This window comes from Fusarium sambucinum, chromosome III (genome assembly GCF_050947815.1).
Source record: "Fusarium sambucinum isolate potato_lamoka chromosome III, whole genome shotgun sequence".
Classification (NCBI taxonomy): domain Eukaryota; kingdom Fungi; phylum Ascomycota; class Sordariomycetes; order Hypocreales; family Nectriaceae; genus Fusarium; species Fusarium sambucinum.
This window is the reverse complement of record NC_139292.1, coordinates 495,263-517,444: the sequence shown is the minus strand read 5'-3', so window position 1 is coordinate 517,444 and position 22,182 is coordinate 495,263. Positions and strand designations below refer to the sequence as shown.

The 22,182-nt window shown below is 44.5% G+C and overlaps 10 protein-coding genes across 10 annotated transcripts; 4 read left to right on the top strand and 6 right to left on the bottom strand.

Annotated features, from left to right (window-relative positions):
* Positions 1–20: 20 nt before the first annotated feature.
* FSST1_010354 (uncharacterized protein) lies at positions 21–365 on the bottom strand (the record flags this gene model as incomplete). The annotated part of the gene is made up of 1 exon (XM_083233377.1): positions 21–365. One exon carries the CDS (start codon positions 363–365, stop codon positions 21–23), a length of 345 nt encoding a protein of 114 aa, XP_083080050.1.
* A 705-nt stretch (positions 366–1,070) lies between these two features.
* FSST1_010353 (uncharacterized protein) lies at positions 1,071–1,292 on the bottom strand (the record flags this gene model as incomplete). The annotated part of the gene is made up of 1 exon (XM_083233376.1): positions 1,071–1,292. The coding sequence occupies one exon, from the start codon at positions 1,290–1,292 to the stop codon at positions 1,071–1,073; it is 222 nt and encodes a 73-aa protein (XP_083080049.1).
* A 135-nt stretch (positions 1,293–1,427) lies between these two features.
* Positions 1,428–1,935, bottom strand: FSST1_010352 (uncharacterized protein; the record flags this gene model as incomplete). The annotated part of the gene is made up of 2 exons (XM_083233375.1): positions 1,428–1,465; positions 1,626–1,935. 2 exons carry the CDS (start codon positions 1,933–1,935, stop codon positions 1,428–1,430), a joined length of 348 nt encoding a protein of 115 aa, XP_083080048.1.
* Positions 1,936–3,121: 1,186 nt separating this feature from the next.
* FSST1_010351 (DUF4238 domain-containing protein) lies at positions 3,122–5,589 on the top strand (the record flags this gene model as incomplete). The annotated part of the gene is made up of 4 exons (XM_083233374.1): positions 3,122–4,619; positions 4,669–4,968; positions 5,027–5,197; positions 5,339–5,589. The coding sequence occupies 4 exons, from the start codon at positions 3,122–3,124 to the stop codon at positions 5,587–5,589; spliced, it is 2,220 nt and encodes a 739-aa protein (XP_083080047.1).
* Positions 5,590–5,980: 391 nt separating this feature from the next.
* Positions 5,981–7,175, bottom strand: FSST1_010350 (isopenicillin N synthase family dioxygenase; the record flags this gene model as incomplete). The annotated part of the gene is made up of 3 exons (XM_083233372.1): positions 5,981–6,028; positions 6,084–6,721; positions 6,773–7,175. The coding sequence occupies 3 exons, from the start codon at positions 7,173–7,175 to the stop codon at positions 5,981–5,983; spliced, it is 1,089 nt and encodes a 362-aa protein (XP_083080046.1).
* A 993-nt stretch (positions 7,176–8,168) lies between these two features.
* Positions 8,169–8,537, top strand: FSST1_010349 (uncharacterized protein; the record flags this gene model as incomplete). The annotated part of the gene is made up of 1 exon (XM_083233371.1): positions 8,169–8,537. One exon carries the CDS (start codon positions 8,169–8,171, stop codon positions 8,535–8,537), a length of 369 nt encoding a protein of 122 aa, XP_083080045.1.
* A 21-nt stretch (positions 8,538–8,558) lies between these two features.
* On the top strand, positions 8,559–10,106 carry FSST1_010348 (uncharacterized protein; the record flags this gene model as incomplete). Its single annotated transcript, XM_083233370.1, has 5 exons — positions 8,559–8,611; positions 8,674–9,154; positions 9,206–9,348; positions 9,418–9,488; positions 9,562–10,106. The coding sequence occupies 5 exons, from the start codon at positions 8,559–8,561 to the stop codon at positions 10,104–10,106; spliced, it is 1,293 nt and encodes a 430-aa protein (XP_083080044.1).
* Positions 10,107–11,226: 1,120 nt separating this feature from the next.
* On the bottom strand, positions 11,227–13,322 carry FSST1_010347 (uncharacterized protein; the record flags this gene model as incomplete). Its single annotated transcript, XM_083233369.1, has 5 exons — positions 11,227–11,999; positions 12,049–12,105; positions 12,159–12,717; positions 12,767–13,085; positions 13,147–13,322. The coding sequence occupies 5 exons, from the start codon at positions 13,320–13,322 to the stop codon at positions 11,227–11,229; spliced, it is 1,884 nt and encodes a 627-aa protein (XP_083080043.1).
* A 482-nt stretch (positions 13,323–13,804) lies between these two features.
* On the top strand, positions 13,805–16,776 carry FSST1_010346 (ATP-binding protein; the record flags this gene model as incomplete). Its single annotated transcript, XM_083233368.1, has 6 exons — positions 13,805–15,265; positions 15,310–15,619; positions 15,686–15,925; positions 15,975–16,178; positions 16,232–16,507; positions 16,556–16,776. 6 exons carry the CDS (start codon positions 13,805–13,807, stop codon positions 16,774–16,776), a joined length of 2,712 nt encoding a protein of 903 aa, XP_083080042.1.
* A 256-nt stretch (positions 16,777–17,032) lies between these two features.
* Positions 17,033–21,933, bottom strand: FSST1_010345 (uncharacterized protein; the record flags this gene model as incomplete). Its single annotated transcript, XM_083233367.1, has 4 exons — positions 17,033–19,111; positions 19,159–20,672; positions 20,827–20,939; positions 20,990–21,933. The coding sequence occupies 4 exons, from the start codon at positions 21,931–21,933 to the stop codon at positions 17,033–17,035; spliced, it is 4,650 nt and encodes a 1,549-aa protein (XP_083080041.1).
* Positions 21,934–22,182: the final 249 nt, after the last annotated feature.

Below are 22,182 nucleotides of genomic sequence, written 5' to 3'. Positions count from 1 at the left end.
GCGGCCCGTTCATGGCCCTATTATGTTGTTCGCCTGGCCTCTGCTAGAGACTTTCCTGCGCCATGTCTCTCAAAGCGAGATGCCTCAGCGTATGTAGATGACTGCCGATTTTCGATGACTTGGCGTTGGCTCAAGACCTTGGTAAGTTCCTGAACTGAGCCATCTTCCCAAGAACCGATAACTTGATAACAGTTGACTCCAGCACCGACGTCTTTGGCGTCATAGAGGTGATCTTTTGTCGACAACAAGAGCTGAACGCTGTTATCCCCGACTTTGATCTCTTGTAAATGATGCGTTGGGCGACTGCAAGAGTCGCTCTCATCTTTAGGTGGCGTTTGCATGTTTGAATTCGTTGGGGCTGACATTCTGCGGTATCTTGGTGTTGGTATAACAATTAGCTTTGACAGAACTGAATGGAGTGGGTGGTATGAGGGAAATTTCGTTGCTTACCCCGCTGTATGAGATATGTTAAATAACGATATGAAGATTTGTGGGGCCTGTGTTCCTTTGCTTTACTCGCTGGAATATATAAATAAATAAGATAGAAGTACTAGGCTTATAAATATAAAAGGTTATTATTTTAATTTATTTTTAGTATACATTAAGAATTAAATATACTATAAATATTTTATTATAATATAAATAAGTAAAATTTCTTTTTATAATAAATATTATTTATATTATATTAATATATTAAAATTTTAGACTAATAATATTTTTAAAAAAACCAATTTAAATAATTAAAATTTAATAAATTAAATAAAAAGTTAAATGTAGAAAGGAAAATAATGCGTAAGGGCATCGTAAGACCGATCTAGATATCAGATCCGAAGTTTACCCGTATTTCTCTTCCTGAGTCAGCAGGTCTGTCCCGTAGAGGCATAATTGCTGACGAGGCTCTAATACACATCATGCACCATAACATAGTAGATTTCCTTCAAGGGTGAAATCTGTTATCAGTTTAATAGACTGCAAAGAGAATATAGAAATAAGGGAAATATTAATATTAGCTTATATTCTTTTTATAATTTACTCTTGTGTTTACTCTTTTACCCGCTAAGCCCTTGCAACTAGTATCCATATGCCTTTTCAAGTTGCACCTGCGAGAAAACGTCGTTCCACAGGCATTGCATACTGGACGAGACATATCGATTCCCAAACTGGAAGCTGCTACTGGATGGTGAACCTTTATATGTTCTTCCAACTCTCGTTTGAATGGATGTCCCTTGAAACAAAATTGACACACTTCGGGCTTCAAAACGTGGCGAAGCTGGCGACTGAAGTAAAAACATGTTAGCGTTTATTCATACAATGGCTTCTAAAAATATACCTCGGAGCTCGAAGCGGTGACTTCTTCCCCCTAATAGCCTTTCCCTTTTGCACTAGTGAGAATTCGTTTATAGATTTTGATGGAGAAGATGTTGAAATTATTGCCGAAGATAAAGGTGAATCTTGATGTGCAGAACTGGAAGAAGACATATTGTTTCGCATGTAATTCAGCTCTGGCGAGTCCCATAGGGCGGGGGATCTTGTGATGCAAGGGAAAATAATAGTGCTCTCGAAGTCAGGTGATAGTGATGAACCACTTGAAAATGTTACATGATCCATGCTATTTTGTGACGAACCAAGCACATCAGATACAATCAGCTCATCAAACGTAGTCAGACAGTCTGTGTTTTGGAAAGAACTGTTATCTGTTCGGCTCGTCACGTCGGCTAAAAAGTCAGTGTATGCTTCATCAGGTAGATACTCGTCGCATGTTATAGCGAGACCTAATGATGGATCTCCCATGGCCGATGCCGTGTACTTTGCTGATTGGTATGAGCCAAAGAGGGAGAGGTCCATCTCAGGAGGTATAGACCCAAAAGGATCATTCAGGTCTGTAGATAACGGCATATCCTCGTCGAGGAGGTTGTACTGCCACTCATCGTCCATTGTGAGTATAGACTTGCTAATCCTTGATTCAAGGGCTTATTGAAATTTGTACTTATGGTAGACCGCCTTTTGCGGTTGAGGCAGAGGTTGTGAGTTTGTTGGTTGGTTGCGTTGCGTAGAAATGTGGAAGTTGTTGGGGCTGCAAAATAATTTCAAGTAATCCTCGACAGTCGTATTGGTAACTGGACGAGTGATTGGACACCTTTTAACGACTTAATCCGGGTCCTCAATCTTTTGAATCCTAAGCTTCAGTCAGTGAGGAAGTTCTGCATCAAGCCGCGCTCTCTCTGAGTCACGACATGTACCTTCTGAGTCGACACTCATTGCATTGAAATAGAATTCTCTTTCCTCACAATCCCGCGAAGACTGACGCGACACATTACTAAATATCTGTCGAATTCAATTTTGGATCCCAAACAGAACGTGTATAAAGGCATCAGAAGAGCCAGTGAGGTTCCGTAACAAATTGCTACCCTCTTGGACTGTTAGTGATATGATACACATTCTGTTTGGGACCCAAAATTGAATTTGAAAGATATTCGCGATGCTCGCAGTCTAGTAGTCCTTTGTATGGGGTTCTACATAGCACGGTCGCATTAGTAATTACTTCGTGGGTAAAAACGGCAAATAAAACCTTACCGATGTGTTAGTGAAAAAAGGCTTGTGAATAAATAACATGATATGTTTCCAATCTCAAAGGCATGGAATATCGGTTGTGCCTGGAAGCAATGCTACAATGATTGACAGTTGATTATGCTTCCAGGCACAAAGGTTAAAGCTGCACAGAGACAGCTTCCAATTGAAGCATACTGAAGAATAGGGATGAATGAAGAAGATGATAGAAAAGGAGTGCAGGGACGAAAAAGAAAGCGGTTCTGCGGGGTTTTATCAGTCAAGCTTCCTATACGGTGTTCCAAGCAAATACCTTCTGCCAAAATGACGTACCGTGGTATGCACCCCTCATTGGCGGAAAGGGGAAGTCTACACACACAACTGTAGGCCTCTTTCAGGCTGTCAGGCACCAATGCAGAGGAGGCCTCATTCCACAGCCTGATTACAAGATACGCAGGTTTTGATCGTTGTCAACATCTTAGCTTTGACCATCTTGTTCCATTAGTTTTGGACAGAGGATATCGTACTTGAGAGCCCTCCAGTTTATCAATTGTTATCCTGTCGAGCCCTTGAGATGGCGACCATCGACCTAGCTAGAGACAACACGTCTCAGTATCATCATTTCGTTCCTCAATTTCTATTGAGAAATTTTGCTCACGACTTTGAGCCCAACGACTGTACCGAGTTTGAAGCATCAGGAGAGACTAAAAAGAAGAAGAAGAAACAGAAGAATCGCCCTAGTCTCGACAGTGGAAAATTGAAAAGATACCCAGGCGACAAGGTTGTCAATAACGTTAACCTGCTTCAAACACCTTATGTCATTGACGAGAGCCCGGTCAAGCGAATTCTCGGATTGACAGATATGTACAGGGACAAGAATGGCGGCACTAAAAAGGAGCAGCATGAGGTAGAAGAATTGTTCAGCAAGATGGAAAACCAAGCCCAGAGAGTCTTTCGGAAAATAACCAAGGCCTTGGAAGACGGCGACAGATTTGTATGTCTCCCAAGATCAGAAAAAGATCTTATTCGCAAATTTCTCTTTCTTCTGAAATTTCGTGGGTCCACATTCCATAAAAGATTCTACCACGAAACAGTTGAGAGCTACGGGGCCAACGATAAAGTCATGTTCAAACAGTACATGCGAGATCATGGCTTTACACGCCCTATTCAGGTGTGGCTTGAGAGTCTCAAAACAATCATAACTCTAGAGATGGATCCGGAAAAAGAGTGGATGGACAAGATTAAACAACAAATGTACTCCCATGATGCTGATTGGCTTATCATGCATGTTCAAGAAATGTACATGGCTATCTGCACACCGTCAAATCCTGATGACGAGTTTGTGCTTACCGATAACAGCTATAATGTTTTCGAAGGGCCCAGCCGCTTTGCACAGGATATACACACTGGGGAGGTCCACGGGGTAGCCGATGCCAACTTTCACGAATTTGCTCCAGTCTCGCCAAGATTGATGATCGTCTTGCGCCACTTCCTTTTGCCAGTTCCAGAGGAAGACCGTGACCCGGAAATTCGGGAATGGAGAGAGACTATGCGCTATACCTCCGTTGATGATACTTTTGGCGTCGGCCAAAAGTCTTCACTGGAAGATCTTCCCATAACAAAGGCGAGAAACAGCTATTCAAAGGTCGTCAACGGGCGGGTTGAAATGGAGCACGATTCCTTCACGAAAGATGACAATTTTTATTTCAGCCTATTTCCAGTGGGGCGAGATCATGTCAACAAACTCAATAAGATTCTCCTCGAAAACTCATCACATTGCTCTCGCATCGTGTTCGGGAGCCAAGCTTCATTCCTACGCACTCTTGAATACTACATGACCGCGCCAAAGGGTATCACTGGTTGCGATGCTGACGCCATAGTTGTACAGCTACGGAAGCTGGATCAACTGATGAAGGAAATGGGCTCAAAGAGACAATCCCGATGGTTTCAAATTCCTAGTCCGCCCATGTTCAGTGGCGAGAAGCACGAGGAAAAGTTCACTACATATCATCAGTACATGAAGAGCAGTCCCGAACATGACAATGGCTTTCTGGCCATATATACAGCCTTCGGTAAGTTACGAAAAATGCTCTCCTCAGTTGCATTTGCTGATTTATGTAGCTCGCGGTGCTGGAACTTGGTTGAAAGATTGGGAACAGGCTAGCCGTATGCAACATCTACGAATCAAAATTGATTCTTGGAGCTATCAGTATGGTGTGGATGAAGTCATCCGAAACAGGAATCGCAATTTACTACGTCAGATGTACATGCTCCTGCCACCTGCGAGGTTTTGGCTCTACATGAAAAGGATACGAATGATGCAACTGAAAATTGAAAACAGTTTTATCACTGTTCAGCCGGTGGTGGAACTCTTCTCCGACCCAAATTTCCGAGAAGGCCCAGAGGACATTCTCAGTAAAGGTATTTAGCAATCAATATCGTTACAGCAAGTGGCTAACGAATTGCATCACGAATTCAGTTCAAACTATGGTCCGAAGAGATAAAATTAATCATCTCATATACTCCACCGTCGAGAATGATATCAACATGAAGCAGAACCCCGAGCTCGATAGATGGTGTTACAGAACATCGTGGATGGAAGAATGTGAACGTTATTTTATTGTACGGAATTTTGCCCTCAAGCTGCCTGGTACGTGAGACCTGATACCTCTTGTTGACCGCAAGGATATGCAAAGTAACGATATTCAAGGATCTATAAAAGACTGCGGTAGAAAAAAGAAACCTAATTATATTATACTACTAAGAGGTCGTCACGCTGACCAAGAATTAGGAATACATGAGATTGAGAAACTCGCTGCAACCATAGAATCGTCGATTCTCAATACCAATGCCCATAAGCGACCAGAATTTGACGACACACGGTTCAGCGAAGACGAAAAAGTCGAGTTGTTAACGAGGGTCATGTTGAAGCGGAAATTCAAGAACGCAATGTCCGCTCGACTGGATGAGGGTCTGACTGAGGCGTTGAGGACCGTTCTTTTTAAATATACATACCCAACACCTCCGACTACGGACGACTGAGAACATACTCCATCGGAAGTGTATTATGTTTGTTCGGCTCAACCTCCGTTATAGCATGAGAACCTTCAAAGTGGATGGGACTTTCTATATCCCCTGTTTTTCGTCTTGCTAATCGGTTTGGATCTCAACGTCTCATACACATGTAGTTTGTGTCCCGTTTCAAGATACTATCATATTATATACTCTGGCTGAAACTGAAAAGTACTGATATTTGCTCCCGATCCCACACATGATCTAAAACATTCGTAGCGAGAGCTTCCTTCTCCTTCCTTCATAACATCATTGTAAGCTCTAGCCTCGTGCGGCTGACCTTACATTGTTAAGGTTTTTAAGACTAACGCACCCCCACTCCGAATGCCTGCAGCAATGTTTCCCCTCTGCAATTCATCTTTCAATTCAACTTCCCAGTCTCTGCTAATCTTAGACGAGAGCTACGCCACTGTCAAGGTGCTTAGTTATAATCTCGTTGGGAATATGTAGTAGTTGGGACTTACCTGACCACATGAAATCGGCTCATAGAGAGGAGGGTGCTCTGCATCAGTACATGTTGGCACAACCTCGCAGACGGCATCTGGGTTAAAGCCCAAGAAGAACGGCATGGCGTAACGAGATGCTTTTTGACGGTTGTAAACACGATGAACAGTCGATTTGAAACGGTTGTTAGATAACCTCTGTAAGAAGTCACCAATATTGATGACGAGAGTTCCCTTGATGGGTCGAGCGTCCAGCCACTCGTCATCAGCCGAGAGAACTTGTAGCCCACCCGACATATCCTGCCATAGCAGAGTCACGCATTGGATGTCGGTGTGTGATCCAATGCCAACGTCTATATCCTCAGTCTCGTCAGTGCCAAGGTAATGAAGATGCACTGCATCGGCACCAGGTGTGGTAATGATGCTGTCAAAGTAGTCCTCGGGTAACTCAAGAGCAAGGGCGAATAACCGAATCAGCTTGCGTGCCAATGTTAGCCGACTTTGATAGAACTCGGTAAGGACAGGGCGGAATTCTGTGAGATGACTTGTTCCGTTCCAAACGTAATCTATGGAATCAAAGTTGGAATTAATGTCATCCTCAAAGTCATGGCTCGGATCGATACGAGTGTCATATCGCATAGAGAAAGTTTCTTTGTTATCTGATATATTGTGAGTAACCTAATTGAACACATGAATTGGGTTTCGTTTACATTTTGTTTCTTTGTTGTTGATTTGTGTGCTTCCAACGCCGTGGTAACCGCAAAACTTGCCCGCCTTGGTAAAAGCGACCCGATCTTTGTCTTCTTGCGACTGATTGAAGAAGTTCTTGACTTGTTCCAGAGCCTCCTCGATCAGATCCTGGGGAATGCCGTGGTTAGAAACGTAGAAAAATCCCGTGTTTTCAGCCGCTCCTTTAATCTGAGTGGCAAGGGCTTTGCGCGCTGGTTCATCTCCATCTATAGATCTGAGATCGATGATAGGCATCTCGCCGAGAGTTGGAGTGCGTGGCGTGCCACAGCGCACTCGACGGGAGACAAGTCCATTCGGTGTTAACAGCTGCACCGTTGTAAACTCGATGGCGGGAGCTGTGGTCTCGACCATTGCAGTAGCCATGGTGATTAATTCCAGTTGTCAACGTTATAATATTCAGGTGTAATGATGACAATGATATTGTTGATGCTGTGGCTGCTACAGATAATGGTCCAGAGCGAGGAAAGGCTGATAGCAAATAGTGAAGGGAGTTGCTACAATAGCGGTGCTACTTGTTTCGTGATGACTGAGAATATGTCATGAAAATCTACAACGGAAGTGGCCGCTTAATATAGAATGATAGGCAAAGGCTTCGACACCTTCGAGCCGTTGGTGCCAAGTAATATCTCCAACGGACGCAAGGCGGAGATCGCCGGTAGCCCACGATTGCCGATTATTGTCTCTTATCAGCGTATCGTCGGAAAACGCATGGGTACACCCCAAACCATTCTAGCGCAATCTACAATTCGCAGGGGTAATAAATGTGCATTTCTACTCTCTGATAGGTATCTTTTAGCCACAGAAGGATAAAATGCTTAATGAGAGATAACCATTTTAATATAGAGATAGAGATAAAACTGGATTGGTGTTTAAGGGAATTATAGGAGATTAGCCATTAAAAAAGTAGTTCTGATTTGTCCCCCCTTGAGGACTATACAATCTCTACTCATAAACAAGCTAGAGCAGATAACAGAGTTACTACGACCGATAACTCTGCGCATATTAACTAGCAATGACCCACAAGCCTACTGCTTGTATCAATCCACCCTACCGATAGCCGTCGATAAGGCGATGAATGTTGAAATATGGGGTTCAGTGGATCCGATCCTATCAATTCTGGAGTCCGGGGAATCAAGGAGTTTTGTTGCACAGGAACCCTAGGACGGACAAAGTATCCAAAACAGGGCCCCTTATCGAGGACATAGTCGCTGAGGTCCATATCTGCTTGCCGGAAGTTCATTCTTTAATCAGTTTGAGCTTGACCTGTATTCTATAAAGATCAATCGTGACCCGCATTCTTTACAGAGCCGAGCTCAGCCCACGAGATTCCTCTAATAACACAGCGAACGAATAACCATGGCCTCTCTCGTCCAAAAGGTCCACAACCGTCTGCTTGTCAAGAAACATTTAGCAGACGGGACCACTCAACCAGCCGACTTCCTCGACAATGACTCTATCCGTCCCACCCCGGTAAAGGACCGCACCTGGACATCGATCACATACTCGGCCTTCTGGTTTGCTACCACGGCAAACGTGAGCAATCTATACGCAGCCTCCACCGGACAGTCCGCTGGCCTCAGTATGTGGGAAGCTCTGGGCTGCTCACTCGGTGGTCAGTTGCTAGCCGGTTTTCTCATGGCACTCAATGGTCGAGCTGGTGCATTGTACCGAATCCCGTTCCCCGTCGCCTGTAGAGCCAGTTTTGGAACATGGGGTGCGCTGTGACCAACCTTTAACCGTGCCATCATGTCTATTGTCTGGAACGGAGTGACATCCGTGCAGGGAGCTCAGTGTTTATAGTAAGCTGAATTCTACTGAACTCGTGTCACTGGCCGTTTGCTAACAATTATCTCTACTATAGTGTCTTCCTCCATGCCATCTTCCCTTCTATTGCCAACATTCCCGATATCATGGGCACAAAATCTGCCCTCAACTCGGCACAAATGCTTTGCTTCTTTCTCTACTGGCTTATCAACTGCGCCTTTCTATTCGTTCCCGTACCGCGCATGAAGAAATTGATTCACATCAAGGTCAGTGTCTACTACGGTGCCACCATCGCCTTCGTGGCTTGGACGCTATCCTTATCTGGTAGCATTCGCAAAACAGTGTCCGAACCCTCCACCGTCAGTGGTTCGGAAAAGTCCTGGATGATTCTCAAGTTCTTCTTCTTGGGACTTGCTAGTTGTGGTACCTTTATCACAAATGCAGCTGACCTGCAACGCTACGCAAGTAAACCCAACGATGTTATTGCCGGTCAGGTATTCAGCTTCCCAATGTCTAATTTCTTGGTCGGAGTTTTTGGCAACTTGATAGCGGCTGCAAGTAAAAGTATCTTTGGCGAGGTCAGTACAAACGCTGTTGTGAATCAATTCTTGTTCCTAACTCGTGTTCAGGTCATCTGGAACCCTCTTACAACCCTTGACATGCTTATGGACGGTGATCGGTATACATCTGCCAACCGTGCGGGATGTGCCTTGATCGCATTCGCTTATGTCTACTCTACTGTGTTCTCAGCTATCTTTGAGAATTCTATCCCGTTAGTTCAGCCTATCTCCTATCCTTCAATAGCGTTTGTCAATTGTTGTTGACCGTCTTGCTCTCACAGTGCCGGCAACGATATCGCAGCTCTTATGCCCAAGTACATCACGGTGAAGCGTGGTTTCTTCATCTGCGCAGGTATGAATTCACGTCCTCTCTAGGCTAGAGAGTCAATAGCAAGGAACTCGTCGCTGATGCAATTTCTCTCTAGTTGTGTCGTATGCAATCTGCCCTTGGTACTTGCTCTCGTCTGCATCTGTCTTTATCAACTTCCTCAGCTCGTACCAGATCTTCCTAAGTGCCATCACTGGCATCCTGATCTGCGACTACTACCTCCTGAGACGCGGCCTCTTCGATATTCCCATGCTCTACTCAGGTCACAAGGCTTCTACTTACCGCTTCTTACACGGCTTCAATCTTAGGGCTTTTGCGGTTTATTTGATCGCCATTGCACCAAACTTCTACGGATTCCTTTCCCAGGTGGGTGTTCAGGCACCGCTGGGAATCAAAAGATTCTACTATGTTGCGTATCCCGTCGGACTTTTCATCGCGTTTGGTGGCTATTGGCTGGTGAATGTAATATTCCCCCATGAAAGTACTTCAAAGGTCTCGGGATGGCTAGAGCCTAAGGACTTTGTTGAGGACCACGATAATACTTTTGTCGACGTTGTTGTTAACTCGTCTGAAGTATCCTCTGATCAGGAAAAGGGAAACCCTCAGGATTTTATAACCAAGAAATATCAAATGCCAGAATAACTAAACATCTCCTGGCAATTAGCCCAGAATTGCAAATTGATAGATTGTCAGACTGGGTGTGTCGTTCACTTGTGTGGGATGATCTACTGTTTGTTTTAGCTGTAACTATCAGTTATGAATGAACAACCAACAATCACGCGGTAAAAGTCTTAGTCTGTTCCCATTCGGTAGTGCCTGTGACAATGGTTTCTTTGCTTCCTCCGATTGCAGAGCACATTGTCAATTGATAACCAGAGTCATATAAAAGTGAACGACTTATTTACATCGATTTGCAACCTATATTTCGTTAATTTACTCCATGTAATTTAGACAAGGACTGATCATTGAAAACTGGGGACAAACCGCAGTCACATTGAACAAACACATGGCAAAGGTCTGGACAGGTAGAAGGTGCCTAAATAGGCAGAAACAGGTGAATTGGGAGATGTAGTCTATATAGATAGATGGAATTTCGTCAGGGAAAATCTTGAACTCATTTCTTAGCTACTCAGTCGTATTATTTTCCCCGTCTTTGTGGATCTTGATGTCCCAACATCTTCTACCGTACAATACCATTCAATATTGCGATGAGTCCGCAACGTGTCTATAGCAATTATGTGTTCGAAGTGTGGACAAAAAAGAGAATCTACGCAATGTGCAAAAGATGAGGTTCTGCCCGGGCTCGAACCGGGGACCTTCTCGGTGTTAACGAGATGTCATAACCAACTAGACCACAGTACCTGAAACTGCTTATAAAAGAGTCGTTCACACCTTACTTCATACACTACACTTGAAGTGGCCCCATTGGCTTAGTCACGATGTTAGTGGGGTTGTCACAGCGGCTTCAACTCTATGCAACAACGAACTCAATCAACTACGCCGTCAGACTGTTTTCAACCATTCGGCCATTCTTAAGCCTTGGATTTCTCTTCCTCAGACATACCTAGAGACGAAGCGTATCTTTTGCCGACTTCAAACTGATCACACGGTCAAGCCATATTCAATTAGGAGCCGACAGATCATAGTTTCCGACGTAAATAACAATGATTCAAACCACAGCCACGGTGAACAGATGATAATCTTACGATTTCCAATTCAGTACAAACTCCGAAAGTAACGTACTCATAGTCTATATGAATGCTCACTCGTCCCGTTTCCAGGGAAGGGATATACTGGACAGAGATCGATTCGTAAGCAGAGATCTTCCAGGTCCCTTCGTAGGTAACCGATCACAATCCAACCGTTCTCCTGGCCCAAATTTAGAACAAGGCGGAACAAATCCCCTTGTTGTCACAAGCAGCTTTGTGACCCTTCCTTCTTGAGGCTTTCGCAGAATATCAATAAGTTGACCGATCGCTGCGTCCGCCCCTTTTCCTAGAAACTGTAATCCATCAAGAACATAGAACATCAGATGCGGGGTAACGTCATAAAGACCTTCGATGATCTTCATAGCCAATGGTATGCTCTCGTGGTTGCCATCCAGGCTTTTGAGATCGGAAAGGAGATCCGATGACGGGCTTATTGTTTCAGGGACCAGCAACGAAAGCTGTCTCATTAGAGAATAGAGAAGAGAGATGAGTTGCAAATTATTTCTCTGGCTCGAGAGCCCTTGGGACTGACAGAAAAATGAGATACAGGGAATTTGAGTTGAATGTGCGAGAGCTACAACGTATGCAGCTGTGGTGGACACTACTTGACCGTGTGTTGGATGAGTAAGGCCGTTGATCCATAGGGCCTGCGAATCCGACGCTGTAATCCAGGTTTGGATCCTGAGTGCGATTTCAGAAGGAACTTGCACATTGGGTATGTTTCTGTCCAAAGATAGGTTCTTCTTATCGCTTATGTATTTTTCAACCTGTCGGGACTCGACCTCAAGTTCTTCTCGGCTGATAGTTCTCGAAGCCGGCGTTATTGCTTTTGAAGTTGTCAGGATTTTACTTTTCATTGTTTCTGGCATACGTACTGTCAAGCCCTTCTGAAAACATTTCCAGTTCATTGTTTGATTGACGATCATGTATGTCTACGCAGAAATTCGGTCAGCATACTCAATGTCAAGGATGAATGTACACTTACGTCTAATATCCCCATTCATAATTCTTCCTGAAGCCTGGTTGTTTACTACTTGCATTTGAAGGAACATGTATTCCATGTATGAACCAAGAATATGCAACTTGGACTGCGTCTCTTCGTTTGTTGCTCGAGATACTTCATCTCTCAGTTGGAATTGATGCGCTATATAATCGTTTTGATGATCAAAGCAAGATTGAATGCCATCGGCGTTCATTATTCGTGAAACCTGTGACTTTATGTCCTGGATGTCCATTTGAGTTTGTAGCTTAGCCTCGCGTGAGATAGTTTTGACTATTCGTTTCATATTGCCAACTCTAGTTTGGATTTCATCGTTATAGAATGCCGGGGCTAGTGAGCTTTTCGTTCTGAGCCATTTACTCTGAAACCAGGTCATACTGTAAGTCAAGAACTTAAAGTACTCGGTGGCAAAGTCGAGGCTATGAGGCCTGATTTCTTCCTTATTCTGAATAGTACATTGTTTAATGATGAATTCCATATCGGTTCCGATATCAACTAAAGCTTGGGAGAACCCTTCGGCAAGTTGATTATGACGTGCAAAGGCCTTGTTGGTGGTGTTAGTCAAGGACTATCGAGTATTCGGTTTCGCACACCTGAACAATGCAGCTAACTGCACCAGTAAGCAGACCTGTATACATGTCGCTGTCAGGAATAACTGAAAATATTGCTTTGTAGGCATCGAGCGTCTGGCAGAACTTGGATAGATTTTCCTTTGCCTTTCCAAATTTGGTTTCCTTCTTGGCCTCCCACTCCTCAACTATTGCCTGGGCAGTCGATCTTGCCGTAACAATGGTTGGGAGACGGCGTGTTGTTGATGCGCTTCTTTTTGCTTCAGGGACGCTTTTCTGGAATTCATCCAACGCCGCCTTGAGTTCCTCTGTTTGCTCCTGTAGGCTTCTTGTGTCTTCAAATCTAGATGGGGAAAGAAAACGTATTAACTCTACAGCAACATTTTGAAAGTGGTTTGATTTACCCTTGCGAACTACCGTGTAAAAACCATTGTTCCCACTCCTTATCTTCGTTCTCCTCTGCTACCTCTAAAGCTAAATGGGTTTGCGTATGCTTGCCGACCGCCTGGGCAAGCTCGTTTTTGGGATTTTCGCGTCCGAATTTGAGGCTCCATCTCCTTATTAGGGATGGCTTGCTCATTTCTTTAGAGGGATTTGACATTTGCACTGTCAGAATGGAAATGTTATCGATGGTGAAGGCTTTTGTCCTTGTACCAATGCCATACGATATAAAATACTGTCTGAGGAAGAGGAAAGAAATCCACATCCGAGCTTCTAAGGTAACACCAAGATTGCTGACCTACTGCTGCATGTGTCTCCGCTCTCTTGTGAGCTCCAGCTCTAAGCGAGTCTACAGATTTATGGACACGTCACAACATTATCTGCAAGCCCCGCTGCGGCTGATGCTAATCGTTCTCACACTGGTCTACGATTTGCACATCCTACTTATGCTGACACCCAGGATTATTAGCAGGGGTACCGTTCTGCTTTCAGGCCCCACACAAATAAGCGCCAGCCTGATTACTGTGACAAAACATCAAGAAAAACTGCTCACTGCATGACTATCTTTTATTACCAGTCACTAGCTTCTCTTTTCTTCTGAATTGCGATTCTTGATCAGTTATGGCACTGAATACAGCAACTGAAACCCAGGCTAGTGTTGAAACCCTTATAGGGATTGATGATTTGAGCGGTCCGACTGCGATGGGGCCAACGCAGAAATCATCACCCTGTGATGGAGCTGACACGAATTCTGAGACTCGAGTACAGCCTTCAGTAAATAGGACGACCTCTGAGCCGTCTGAAGCAGGTGTAACCGTCCAGGGGAACAAAGAAACTTCTGGTGACCAAACTAGACACGGAGAGGCCGAAAAGCCTCTCCCAGCGTCTTTATGGTGCTCAAAGAATGGTCGAAGCCATGCACATTTGGCTGAGTGGGATATTTTAAAGTGTCCTTCTTGTGAACAAGACCTTCGTCGTCCTGAAGAGGAGGTGAAAGGAAATGAGAAGACTAAAGCGATTGACGAACCAGAGTCAACACTTGACCAGTCAGAGTCAATGAGTGAATCCGATGATGATGACGAACAGGCTATACCGTGCGTTCAATACAGCATCAGGTATTTGGACGAAGCTGGATACCACGCTGCCACCGAGCCTTGGCATGAACGTCTTGATCTAAATACCGAAAGGAAGAAAATCACCAAAAGCAGTGATCTCGTGGTTGAAATCGAGACTGTCGTGCAAACTAGCATCAAACGAGATTCGAGCAGATATGATTTCGAGATGGACCGGCTACTAGAGGCAGGCATCCTCAACAATCCCGCATACAGACTGGCAATTTCGAAATCACAAGTTGTCATACACTCTAAGCTCGTTCTGCGAACCTTGATGCAGTTGGTTGATTATCATCCAGGAGTTATTTTGTCATCTGAGCCTGTCACAATCCAAGAATCATTTATCATACATCACTGGGATGCTATCGATGTTTATATGAAGACATTCCCGGGCCACAAAGACTATCAAGAAGGATCGGCTTCTATGACTACTTTTCAAAATTGGAGCACTTTCATGGCCTGCGACGAAGAAACACACCAACACCTGAGTCTCCTACTCGAATCGATTGAACCGTCTTTGCTGGAGCAAGTCCAGAATGAGAAAGCACTTTGGAGTCGATCTGTACCCATGGCCACTTTTCCGATGCTTTGGCTACTGTTCAAGCCTGGATCTGATGTCTATATCGATGCTGATGGAGATCTAATGGCTGGTGTTGTCAAATCTGTCACGAAACAGTTCAGAAATGTCCCTGAATCTTCAGCCGTGATAGGTTGGTACCGCATCGACTACTGGTATCTCGACTTTGATGGAAGGCGACTAGGCCGCACTCAATCTTCCCATTATGTTGTACCATACGAAGGAGAACAGGACATCACAACACTCGGTATATTTCCTTGTTCATTCATCGACGACAAAGACAATGGAGCTACTCGCAAGAGACTTGAAGAGAGGGGTAAACAATTCTTCAAACTCTTGGGCGGGGCTCAGATGGAGTACAAGGGGGAATCACTTGGGCCACACAAACGTTGGGTAAGTCGCCACTTTTCTATAACAGTCTTAGTTGCTGACTTCAGTTTCAGTATGAAGGCCGTGTCATGATCGACATAGCTACATATTACAACACGGTGGAATCGCCTCTGTTTTGGAAACCCCAGATCGGTAGAGTGAAAGATAGAACTCATGGCGACGGTGAAGACGACGACGACGATGAGGTTGATGGCCAAAAGGATCCAACGTTCAAATGGGCCAACTATGATAATATTAATCCCAAGATCATTAAGACACTTGCCCTGGATGGGGCAGCAACCGGGGTCTCAGCAAACCACCGATATTTCCTTTGTCCAAGAAAGGTCATTGGATTCGTTCTTAAGCCACGAAGATGGGGTATGTTTATCAATTATGTCCCATGCATCAAATGAGGAGATGATAACTAATGCATCTACTAACTAGATCTCCTGGACATTGAGTGTTGCCATCAGCCCCAAGTCAACTTCAAGGCAATCGATTCGCTGGTATTAGGTGAGGATAGGAAAACAATGATCAAATCACTCGTTTATCGCTACACCGACAAAAGCAGACATGATCCACAGGTACCAGCACCTTGGGCGGCTGATACCATCCGTGATAAGGGTGAAGGGCAGATATTTTTGCTTCATGGAGGACCGGGAGTAGGCAAGACATTCACCGCTGGTAAGTCAAGATCAATCAGTTGTGAGGTCGAAAAATTAATGTGACGCAGAATGCATTGCCGAGTCTACAGGAAGGCCTCTTCTTTCCCTAACATGTGCTGATATAGGCACTGAAGACCGAGAAGTTGAAGAGCGCCTTTCCGATTGGTTCAGTCTTGCTGAGACCTGGGGGGCCGTCATGCTACTCGACGAAGCGGACGTGTTCCTGGAGAGGAGGAACCGCGGAGATTTGGCGAGGAACAGCTTGGTATCAGGTATACAACTTGGCTGGGTATATTACCAAGAATTAAAACTTACACTGTTGCAGTTTTTCTTCGTTCGATGGAGTACTATCGAGGAATCCTCTTCCTTACTACAAACCGAGTTGGGCATTTTGACGATGCCTTCATTTCTCGCATCCATATTGTCATCAAGTATGATAACTTCGACGTGACCTCCCGAGAGCGTATCTGGAACCAGTTCTTCAAAAAGCTCACTGCAGAACGCGGGAAATATATCACAATATCAAACGATGCAAAGAAATACGTCACCAAGAACAAGGAGATGACAAGTATTCCTTGGAACGGTAGAGAGATCAGAAATGGTATGTATTGACAATCATATTTCTATTCAGTAGCTAATTTGGAGCCAGCCTTTCAAACTGCGGTTGCATTGGCAGAGTATCGGTTTGCAATGTCTGAGGATAAAGAAGAGGGCGATAAAGCTTGTCTTGAGCGGGAAGATTTCCAACAGGTTTGTGAAATGACTGGAGCTTTTAAAAACTACTTGGAAAGCTTGAATGACGCCGATGAATCACGGAGGGCACGCATGGACCTGGCTCGCTTGGATGATGAAGACGAATGTCATTGCTAGAAGTGTACAATATGGAAGATACTTGGAATTTATTTAAAGCATGGCCTTGTGTCCCTATAACATTATTCTTCCCATGTCACTTGAGCAAAGTTATCTCCCAAGTCCAAAAGACCTGTAACAATAAAGTATCCGAATTACATGCTGTAAATCCTGCGAGACAGGTCTCCGGACTCCGTAGCGATATGAGTTTCTTTGATGGAGTATCTAATCCCAACCTGAAAAGACTGCTACTCAGCTATTGCAGTTTCACTTCCCATCATGGTAGTGTTAAAAATACGACGTGCTTGGTAGAAGAGACAATTGCGACTTTGAACTTGAAGCAAGCCTTGCAAAATTTGATTTCGGCACAAATGCTGTGCTTGGGTCGAAAGTCCGGTGGAAGCCATAACAGACGCTTAGTGCCTTGAAGTATCCATTGTCGATCTTTTGATATCATATATTTTGGTCTGACCAGCGACTGGATCCTGTGATTCATGATTTCGAATGTGCCCAAATTAGTCTCTAATCTCAAAGGTGATGAGGTGTCCAGCCTGAGAGCTGTAAACCGGCCGTTTATGTGTGAAACTTTGGAGCAAACTTCCGTTTCCAGATTCCACAGATTTAATTGGGTGTCGCCCTTCAAGCCGTTGAATGAATCATGGGATGTAGTTGCTATTAATCTATCGTCGGAGGAAAATACAACGGCAAGAAATGAGCGAGACTCTGGACCAGGGTTGCAGAGTGTTGAACTGCATCTCCACTTGTTGCTCTCATACAACTTGAGATACTTCCCGTCGTACAGTGCGAGTTTTTGATCGTCGTGAGAGAATGCAAGCGCCAGGCGCTGGTAGCTAGATTCGGATGAGTCCGTAACCAAGACGCTTAAATGGTTTCCCGCAATATCCCAGATGCTGACGGAGCCATTCGAAAGTGTGACTGCAAGCCAACGATTGTTGTGAGAGAATGCTAAGTCTTCAACCCGATCATATGAAGATGAAGTCACCTCAATTGTCTTGAATCCAGCATCTCCAAATAGATGCCTTATGTGAATTGCCTGGATGTCACTCAGTGCGAGTATTCGACTGTCGGGGGAGAAGTATGGCTCTGGGTTCACCGTACAACCGTGGGCGTCGAATCTCAAAATGGAATCTCCTGTACAAGATCTCCACAAGGTTAACTGTTCTAACTTCTCTGATTCCGTGGCAATCATGGAGCCATCGTTAGAGAATACTGGAGAGCCATCAGCCTCTTGTAGCGAATATCCCCAATGAGGCACCATCGTCAAATCCCAGAGCTTGACCGCTGAACCAGGTGCTAGTGCCAAAATATCATTTGTTGGCGATACTGAATTTGTCAGTGACCCTTCTTTGATAGGGTCCACCCACTTCAGTGTTGAAGGATCAATGAATTTAACCACTAATTCTCCAGTCAGCCCAAGTAGTGTTCCATGCCTGGAGAGTATGACTGATCGTGCATAAGAGTGCGGGTAGATTGAATGGGACGTGCACCATCTGGTTTTTCGGAGACAAGTCTTAGACGCGGGGTCCCAAACCTCAACCTTATTTCCATTTATCAGAAAGAGCTCGTTCGCCTGTGATGATACAAGTGATCTACAGGCAAAAGCATCGCTAATCTGTTGAATCCGGTGAGGGTCCGCCTGGGTCCGTAAGTCCCATATGAGCAGAGCATCACGACTGCGACATGACAGGATCTGGTCATTATGAGTAAAAACGATAGAGAAGACCTTGGAACTGTCATCGATTACTAATGTTCGTATGCACACCCCGCTAAGGGTGTCAAACAATGTGATCGTGCCTTCTGCTGACCCCGAAACAATGACACTACCGTTTTTGCTATAAGCCAATGTGCGGACGTGACCGTCATGGTCAAGTGTCTGTAACAAAGCGCCATTATTCGCATCCCAGATTTTGATCGTCTTGTCGAGAGATGCCGATGCAAGCTCGTAGGTCTTGGGTGAGAAGGCCACTGTATGGATGCAGCTCTGACTGTCTAGTGTTTGCAAACACGTGCCTGTCAACACATCCCAGATTCTGATCTTTTTATCTTGGGATCCTGAAGCAAGCAAACATCCATCATGAGAAAATGCGACGCATTTCACATCTTGCTTATGACCCTCCATGGTTAGTATGCATGGACTCCAATAGTCCTCTACACCTTGTCGCAAAGTGAACCAATTTGGCGCCTCTGATTCATAGATCATCCTCGTCAGACAATGACGTGGGCTGAAATTTAATAAAGGATAAACCTGGAGAGGGCGTTGCATGATCCCAAACTTGTGGAAGCGAATAAATCGCACTTGGTCTTGTACAAGATCTTTAAGACGAGAGTTGTGATTCTGCCCATGATTAGTAACTTCAGACCTAATTCATATGCAGCACATACATAGAGCAATTCTTCCAGTTTTAACATTGCAGTTATTCCAAACCAGACAGAGTTCTGATAGCCCAGGGTTTCAACCCAAAATAGGAATTTCCGGCGTAGAAAAACGTCAATTCGGCCGCCATCCGTCAATTCTCTTTCTAGCACAGAGGATGCACACTTAGACAAGTGAGATATCCAGTGAATACACTGATACGAGAAGGACCTAAGAGCTTCTTCTGTTGTTCGTGGATGATCAGACTCTAGATGTAAGATATCGCCGTGAAGTGAATGTGTTAGATTATTCAGTGATTGTGAAAACAGTATAGCATGTTGTTGTTCCTGATCAAATTCGAATCCACTTGCGTCGCCAATTAGGTAGTCCTTTGCCGTATCATGTATGAAGTAAACAAATCGACGTTGAACTGTCAAGAATGAGCCGCAAAGGGCGATGATGTCCTCAAATTCCTCTACAGTGATCTCCTCATCGTCGACTAAACGGTAGAGCTCATACAGATGCAAGGGTCTGAAGGAACTTAACGCAAAAGAGATGATTCGAGCATAGAGACCATCAAACCCGAAGTCTCGTTTCTGCCCAGGTAAGGGCTTAATTTGCTCCAACATTCTCCCGTAAAGTGCATCGAGGCCGTCCGGAAAGGTGTGCAGCTTTTTCATGGTCTGCCAACTGGGAATCTCCTTGAGCATTAGACAAACCAAAGAAACCCAAAGGAAAGTGCTATTTGCTTTCGAACGCAACTGAAGTTCAACTGCTTCTCTTCGTTTCGGGTCGTAGTGTTTGATGGTAGAGAGAATCTCCACTTGGTGTGTTATATAAAAGCCGACTGCTTCAGAGACATCCGTCTGATGTTTTTCCAAGGGTAATTCCGTCAATGCAGGACAGGTCAATAGGACCTCTTTGATGTGCGGCCAATTGCGGCTTGAAAGAAGCCATTTGTGAGATAGCGAAGATGATTGCTGAACGATAAACTCTAGAAGTTTGTCTCGATCCTCACTGCATTCATTGAGCGCATCAATAACCAAGTAGGTCTTTTGATGTTTTATTTCACCGAGGATACCAATCAAAAGCCTTTGCAGTACAGGCCATGCAAGTCTTTGATCTGAGAGTGGCTTGCTAATCTCCTTGTATCGCTCTTGGACATAGGATAAGGCTATATGGTTTTGAAAAATGAGGGAATAGACGATGCCACGCAAGACCGAAGTGGCGTTATTGAGATTTGAATCGCTAGCTTCGCAGAAGAAGTGTGATAGATTTATCTTCGGTCCCTTGTTTGTCGACTGGGAATTGATGTAGTTGATGATGCCGCACACTGACATTGTCTTGCCCTTACCTGGATTACCATTCAACCAAAGCAGTGGGTGATCACCATAGTACCATTGTTTGAAATAGTCATTCCCCAGAATCCAACGGTATGAATCTTTAATCAGCCCACCCTTTCGGTCTTCAATGTCGGCTTTCTGTAACTGGGGATCGGTAACCCAGAAAGCGTTTCGAATTTCATCGTCAATGTCCTGTTTTCCTAAATCGTGAAAGAGTCAGCAATCACTCCAAAATAATGAGTCTGAGATTTGAATGTGCGAAGTATGGAGAAATTAGTATCAACCGGTATCATTTAATTCTCTTTGTTTTATACTCTTCTTCTTTAGAACGCGTTTAACTAGGTCTGGCCTCACCAATTGTAATGTTCCCACCTGCACTATACATGGTGTGATTACCAGAGCCGTGGTGCTGCATAGAGCGCCCCGATCCAGAGTTTACATTGGTGGTGGAACACTGTACTGGAGCCCTATGGTCTATGGTTAGCAATCGATATGAATTTTGAGATCGTCGGCTTACTTGAGCATTGCAGAAAGTTTGCAATAAAGCTGATCAGAAGACATGGTCTGCGTTCGGAAATTTTCAATTGCGTCTCGGCACTTCTCAATAGCAACATCTGCACCTAATTCAGGCATTGAATAGGGCATAGCTGTCACAAATGAGTCCATATTCGCACTCTGGCTTCCATCAACTTGGGCGACTTCCCTAATTGTTCGAGGTATCTCTTCCGTTTTCCCGCCTTCAAGACGATCTTCCATGCATGAAAGACAAATCCAGTAACAAAGAGCAAGTCCGTGTGTGACGTCGATCATCTTCTGGTCTTTGACAGGTAGTTCGCCGGAAGATTGTTTATATATAAGTGGGTGTGCCAGCCTATTGTATAAGCTTTCAGCGAGACTCAAGACCTGTATTTCGAACAAAATACCACAGAACGGGCTAAGCGGGTATTTGGAATTGGGGTGCAAGAACACATGGTGATTTGCACTTTGGAAAGAGCCGAAGGTGGGTTTCCAAGCATCATTGACTTTTCGATCGCCTTTGAAGATATTTGTGGATTTCAGTTGAAAGTTTTGATTGATAAAGGCTGTCGCAATTTGGATGCCCGAGGGGTAATCAACAACAATACGAACACCAGCGAGATCATGTAGGTCGTCGAAAATCTCGCCAACATCCTTATAACACTCTCGTCGGTGACTTTGGCGTCGCTCAATCGACTTTTTGATCGACATTAATGATTTCACCCGTGCAGAAATAGTGCAGCGAACGTTCAAGGCACCCTCTAGAGCGACTTTCAATCGTTCCACCATGGTTCCATAATGAGGTTCTAGGCGAGGCCAGACATTGAGAAAAGCTTCGACTGGTGATACACCAGGTTCGACATCTCGAAAAGCCAGGTGCCTTTCCTCGATGAGTAGGTAGTGGGAAGTTTGCTGACCACTACCTCCCGACTGAGAGGAATTCATTACGCCCTTTCTGTGACTGAGTGTGACACCAAAGACTAGTGTTCTAATGTTGATAAACAAACAGTGTACAAAACATGAGAAACAAAAGTCACGAAGGATATCAGTTACCATGAAGGTATATACAATGCTGACACAAATGACCCCGCCTGGCATGAATTAGGCCACCAGTAATATCAATATTTGGTGGCTGCACGTAAGGTGACGTGTCAAACGGCTCAATCTCGGCCAGGTTGTTTTTCAACTTCTGCT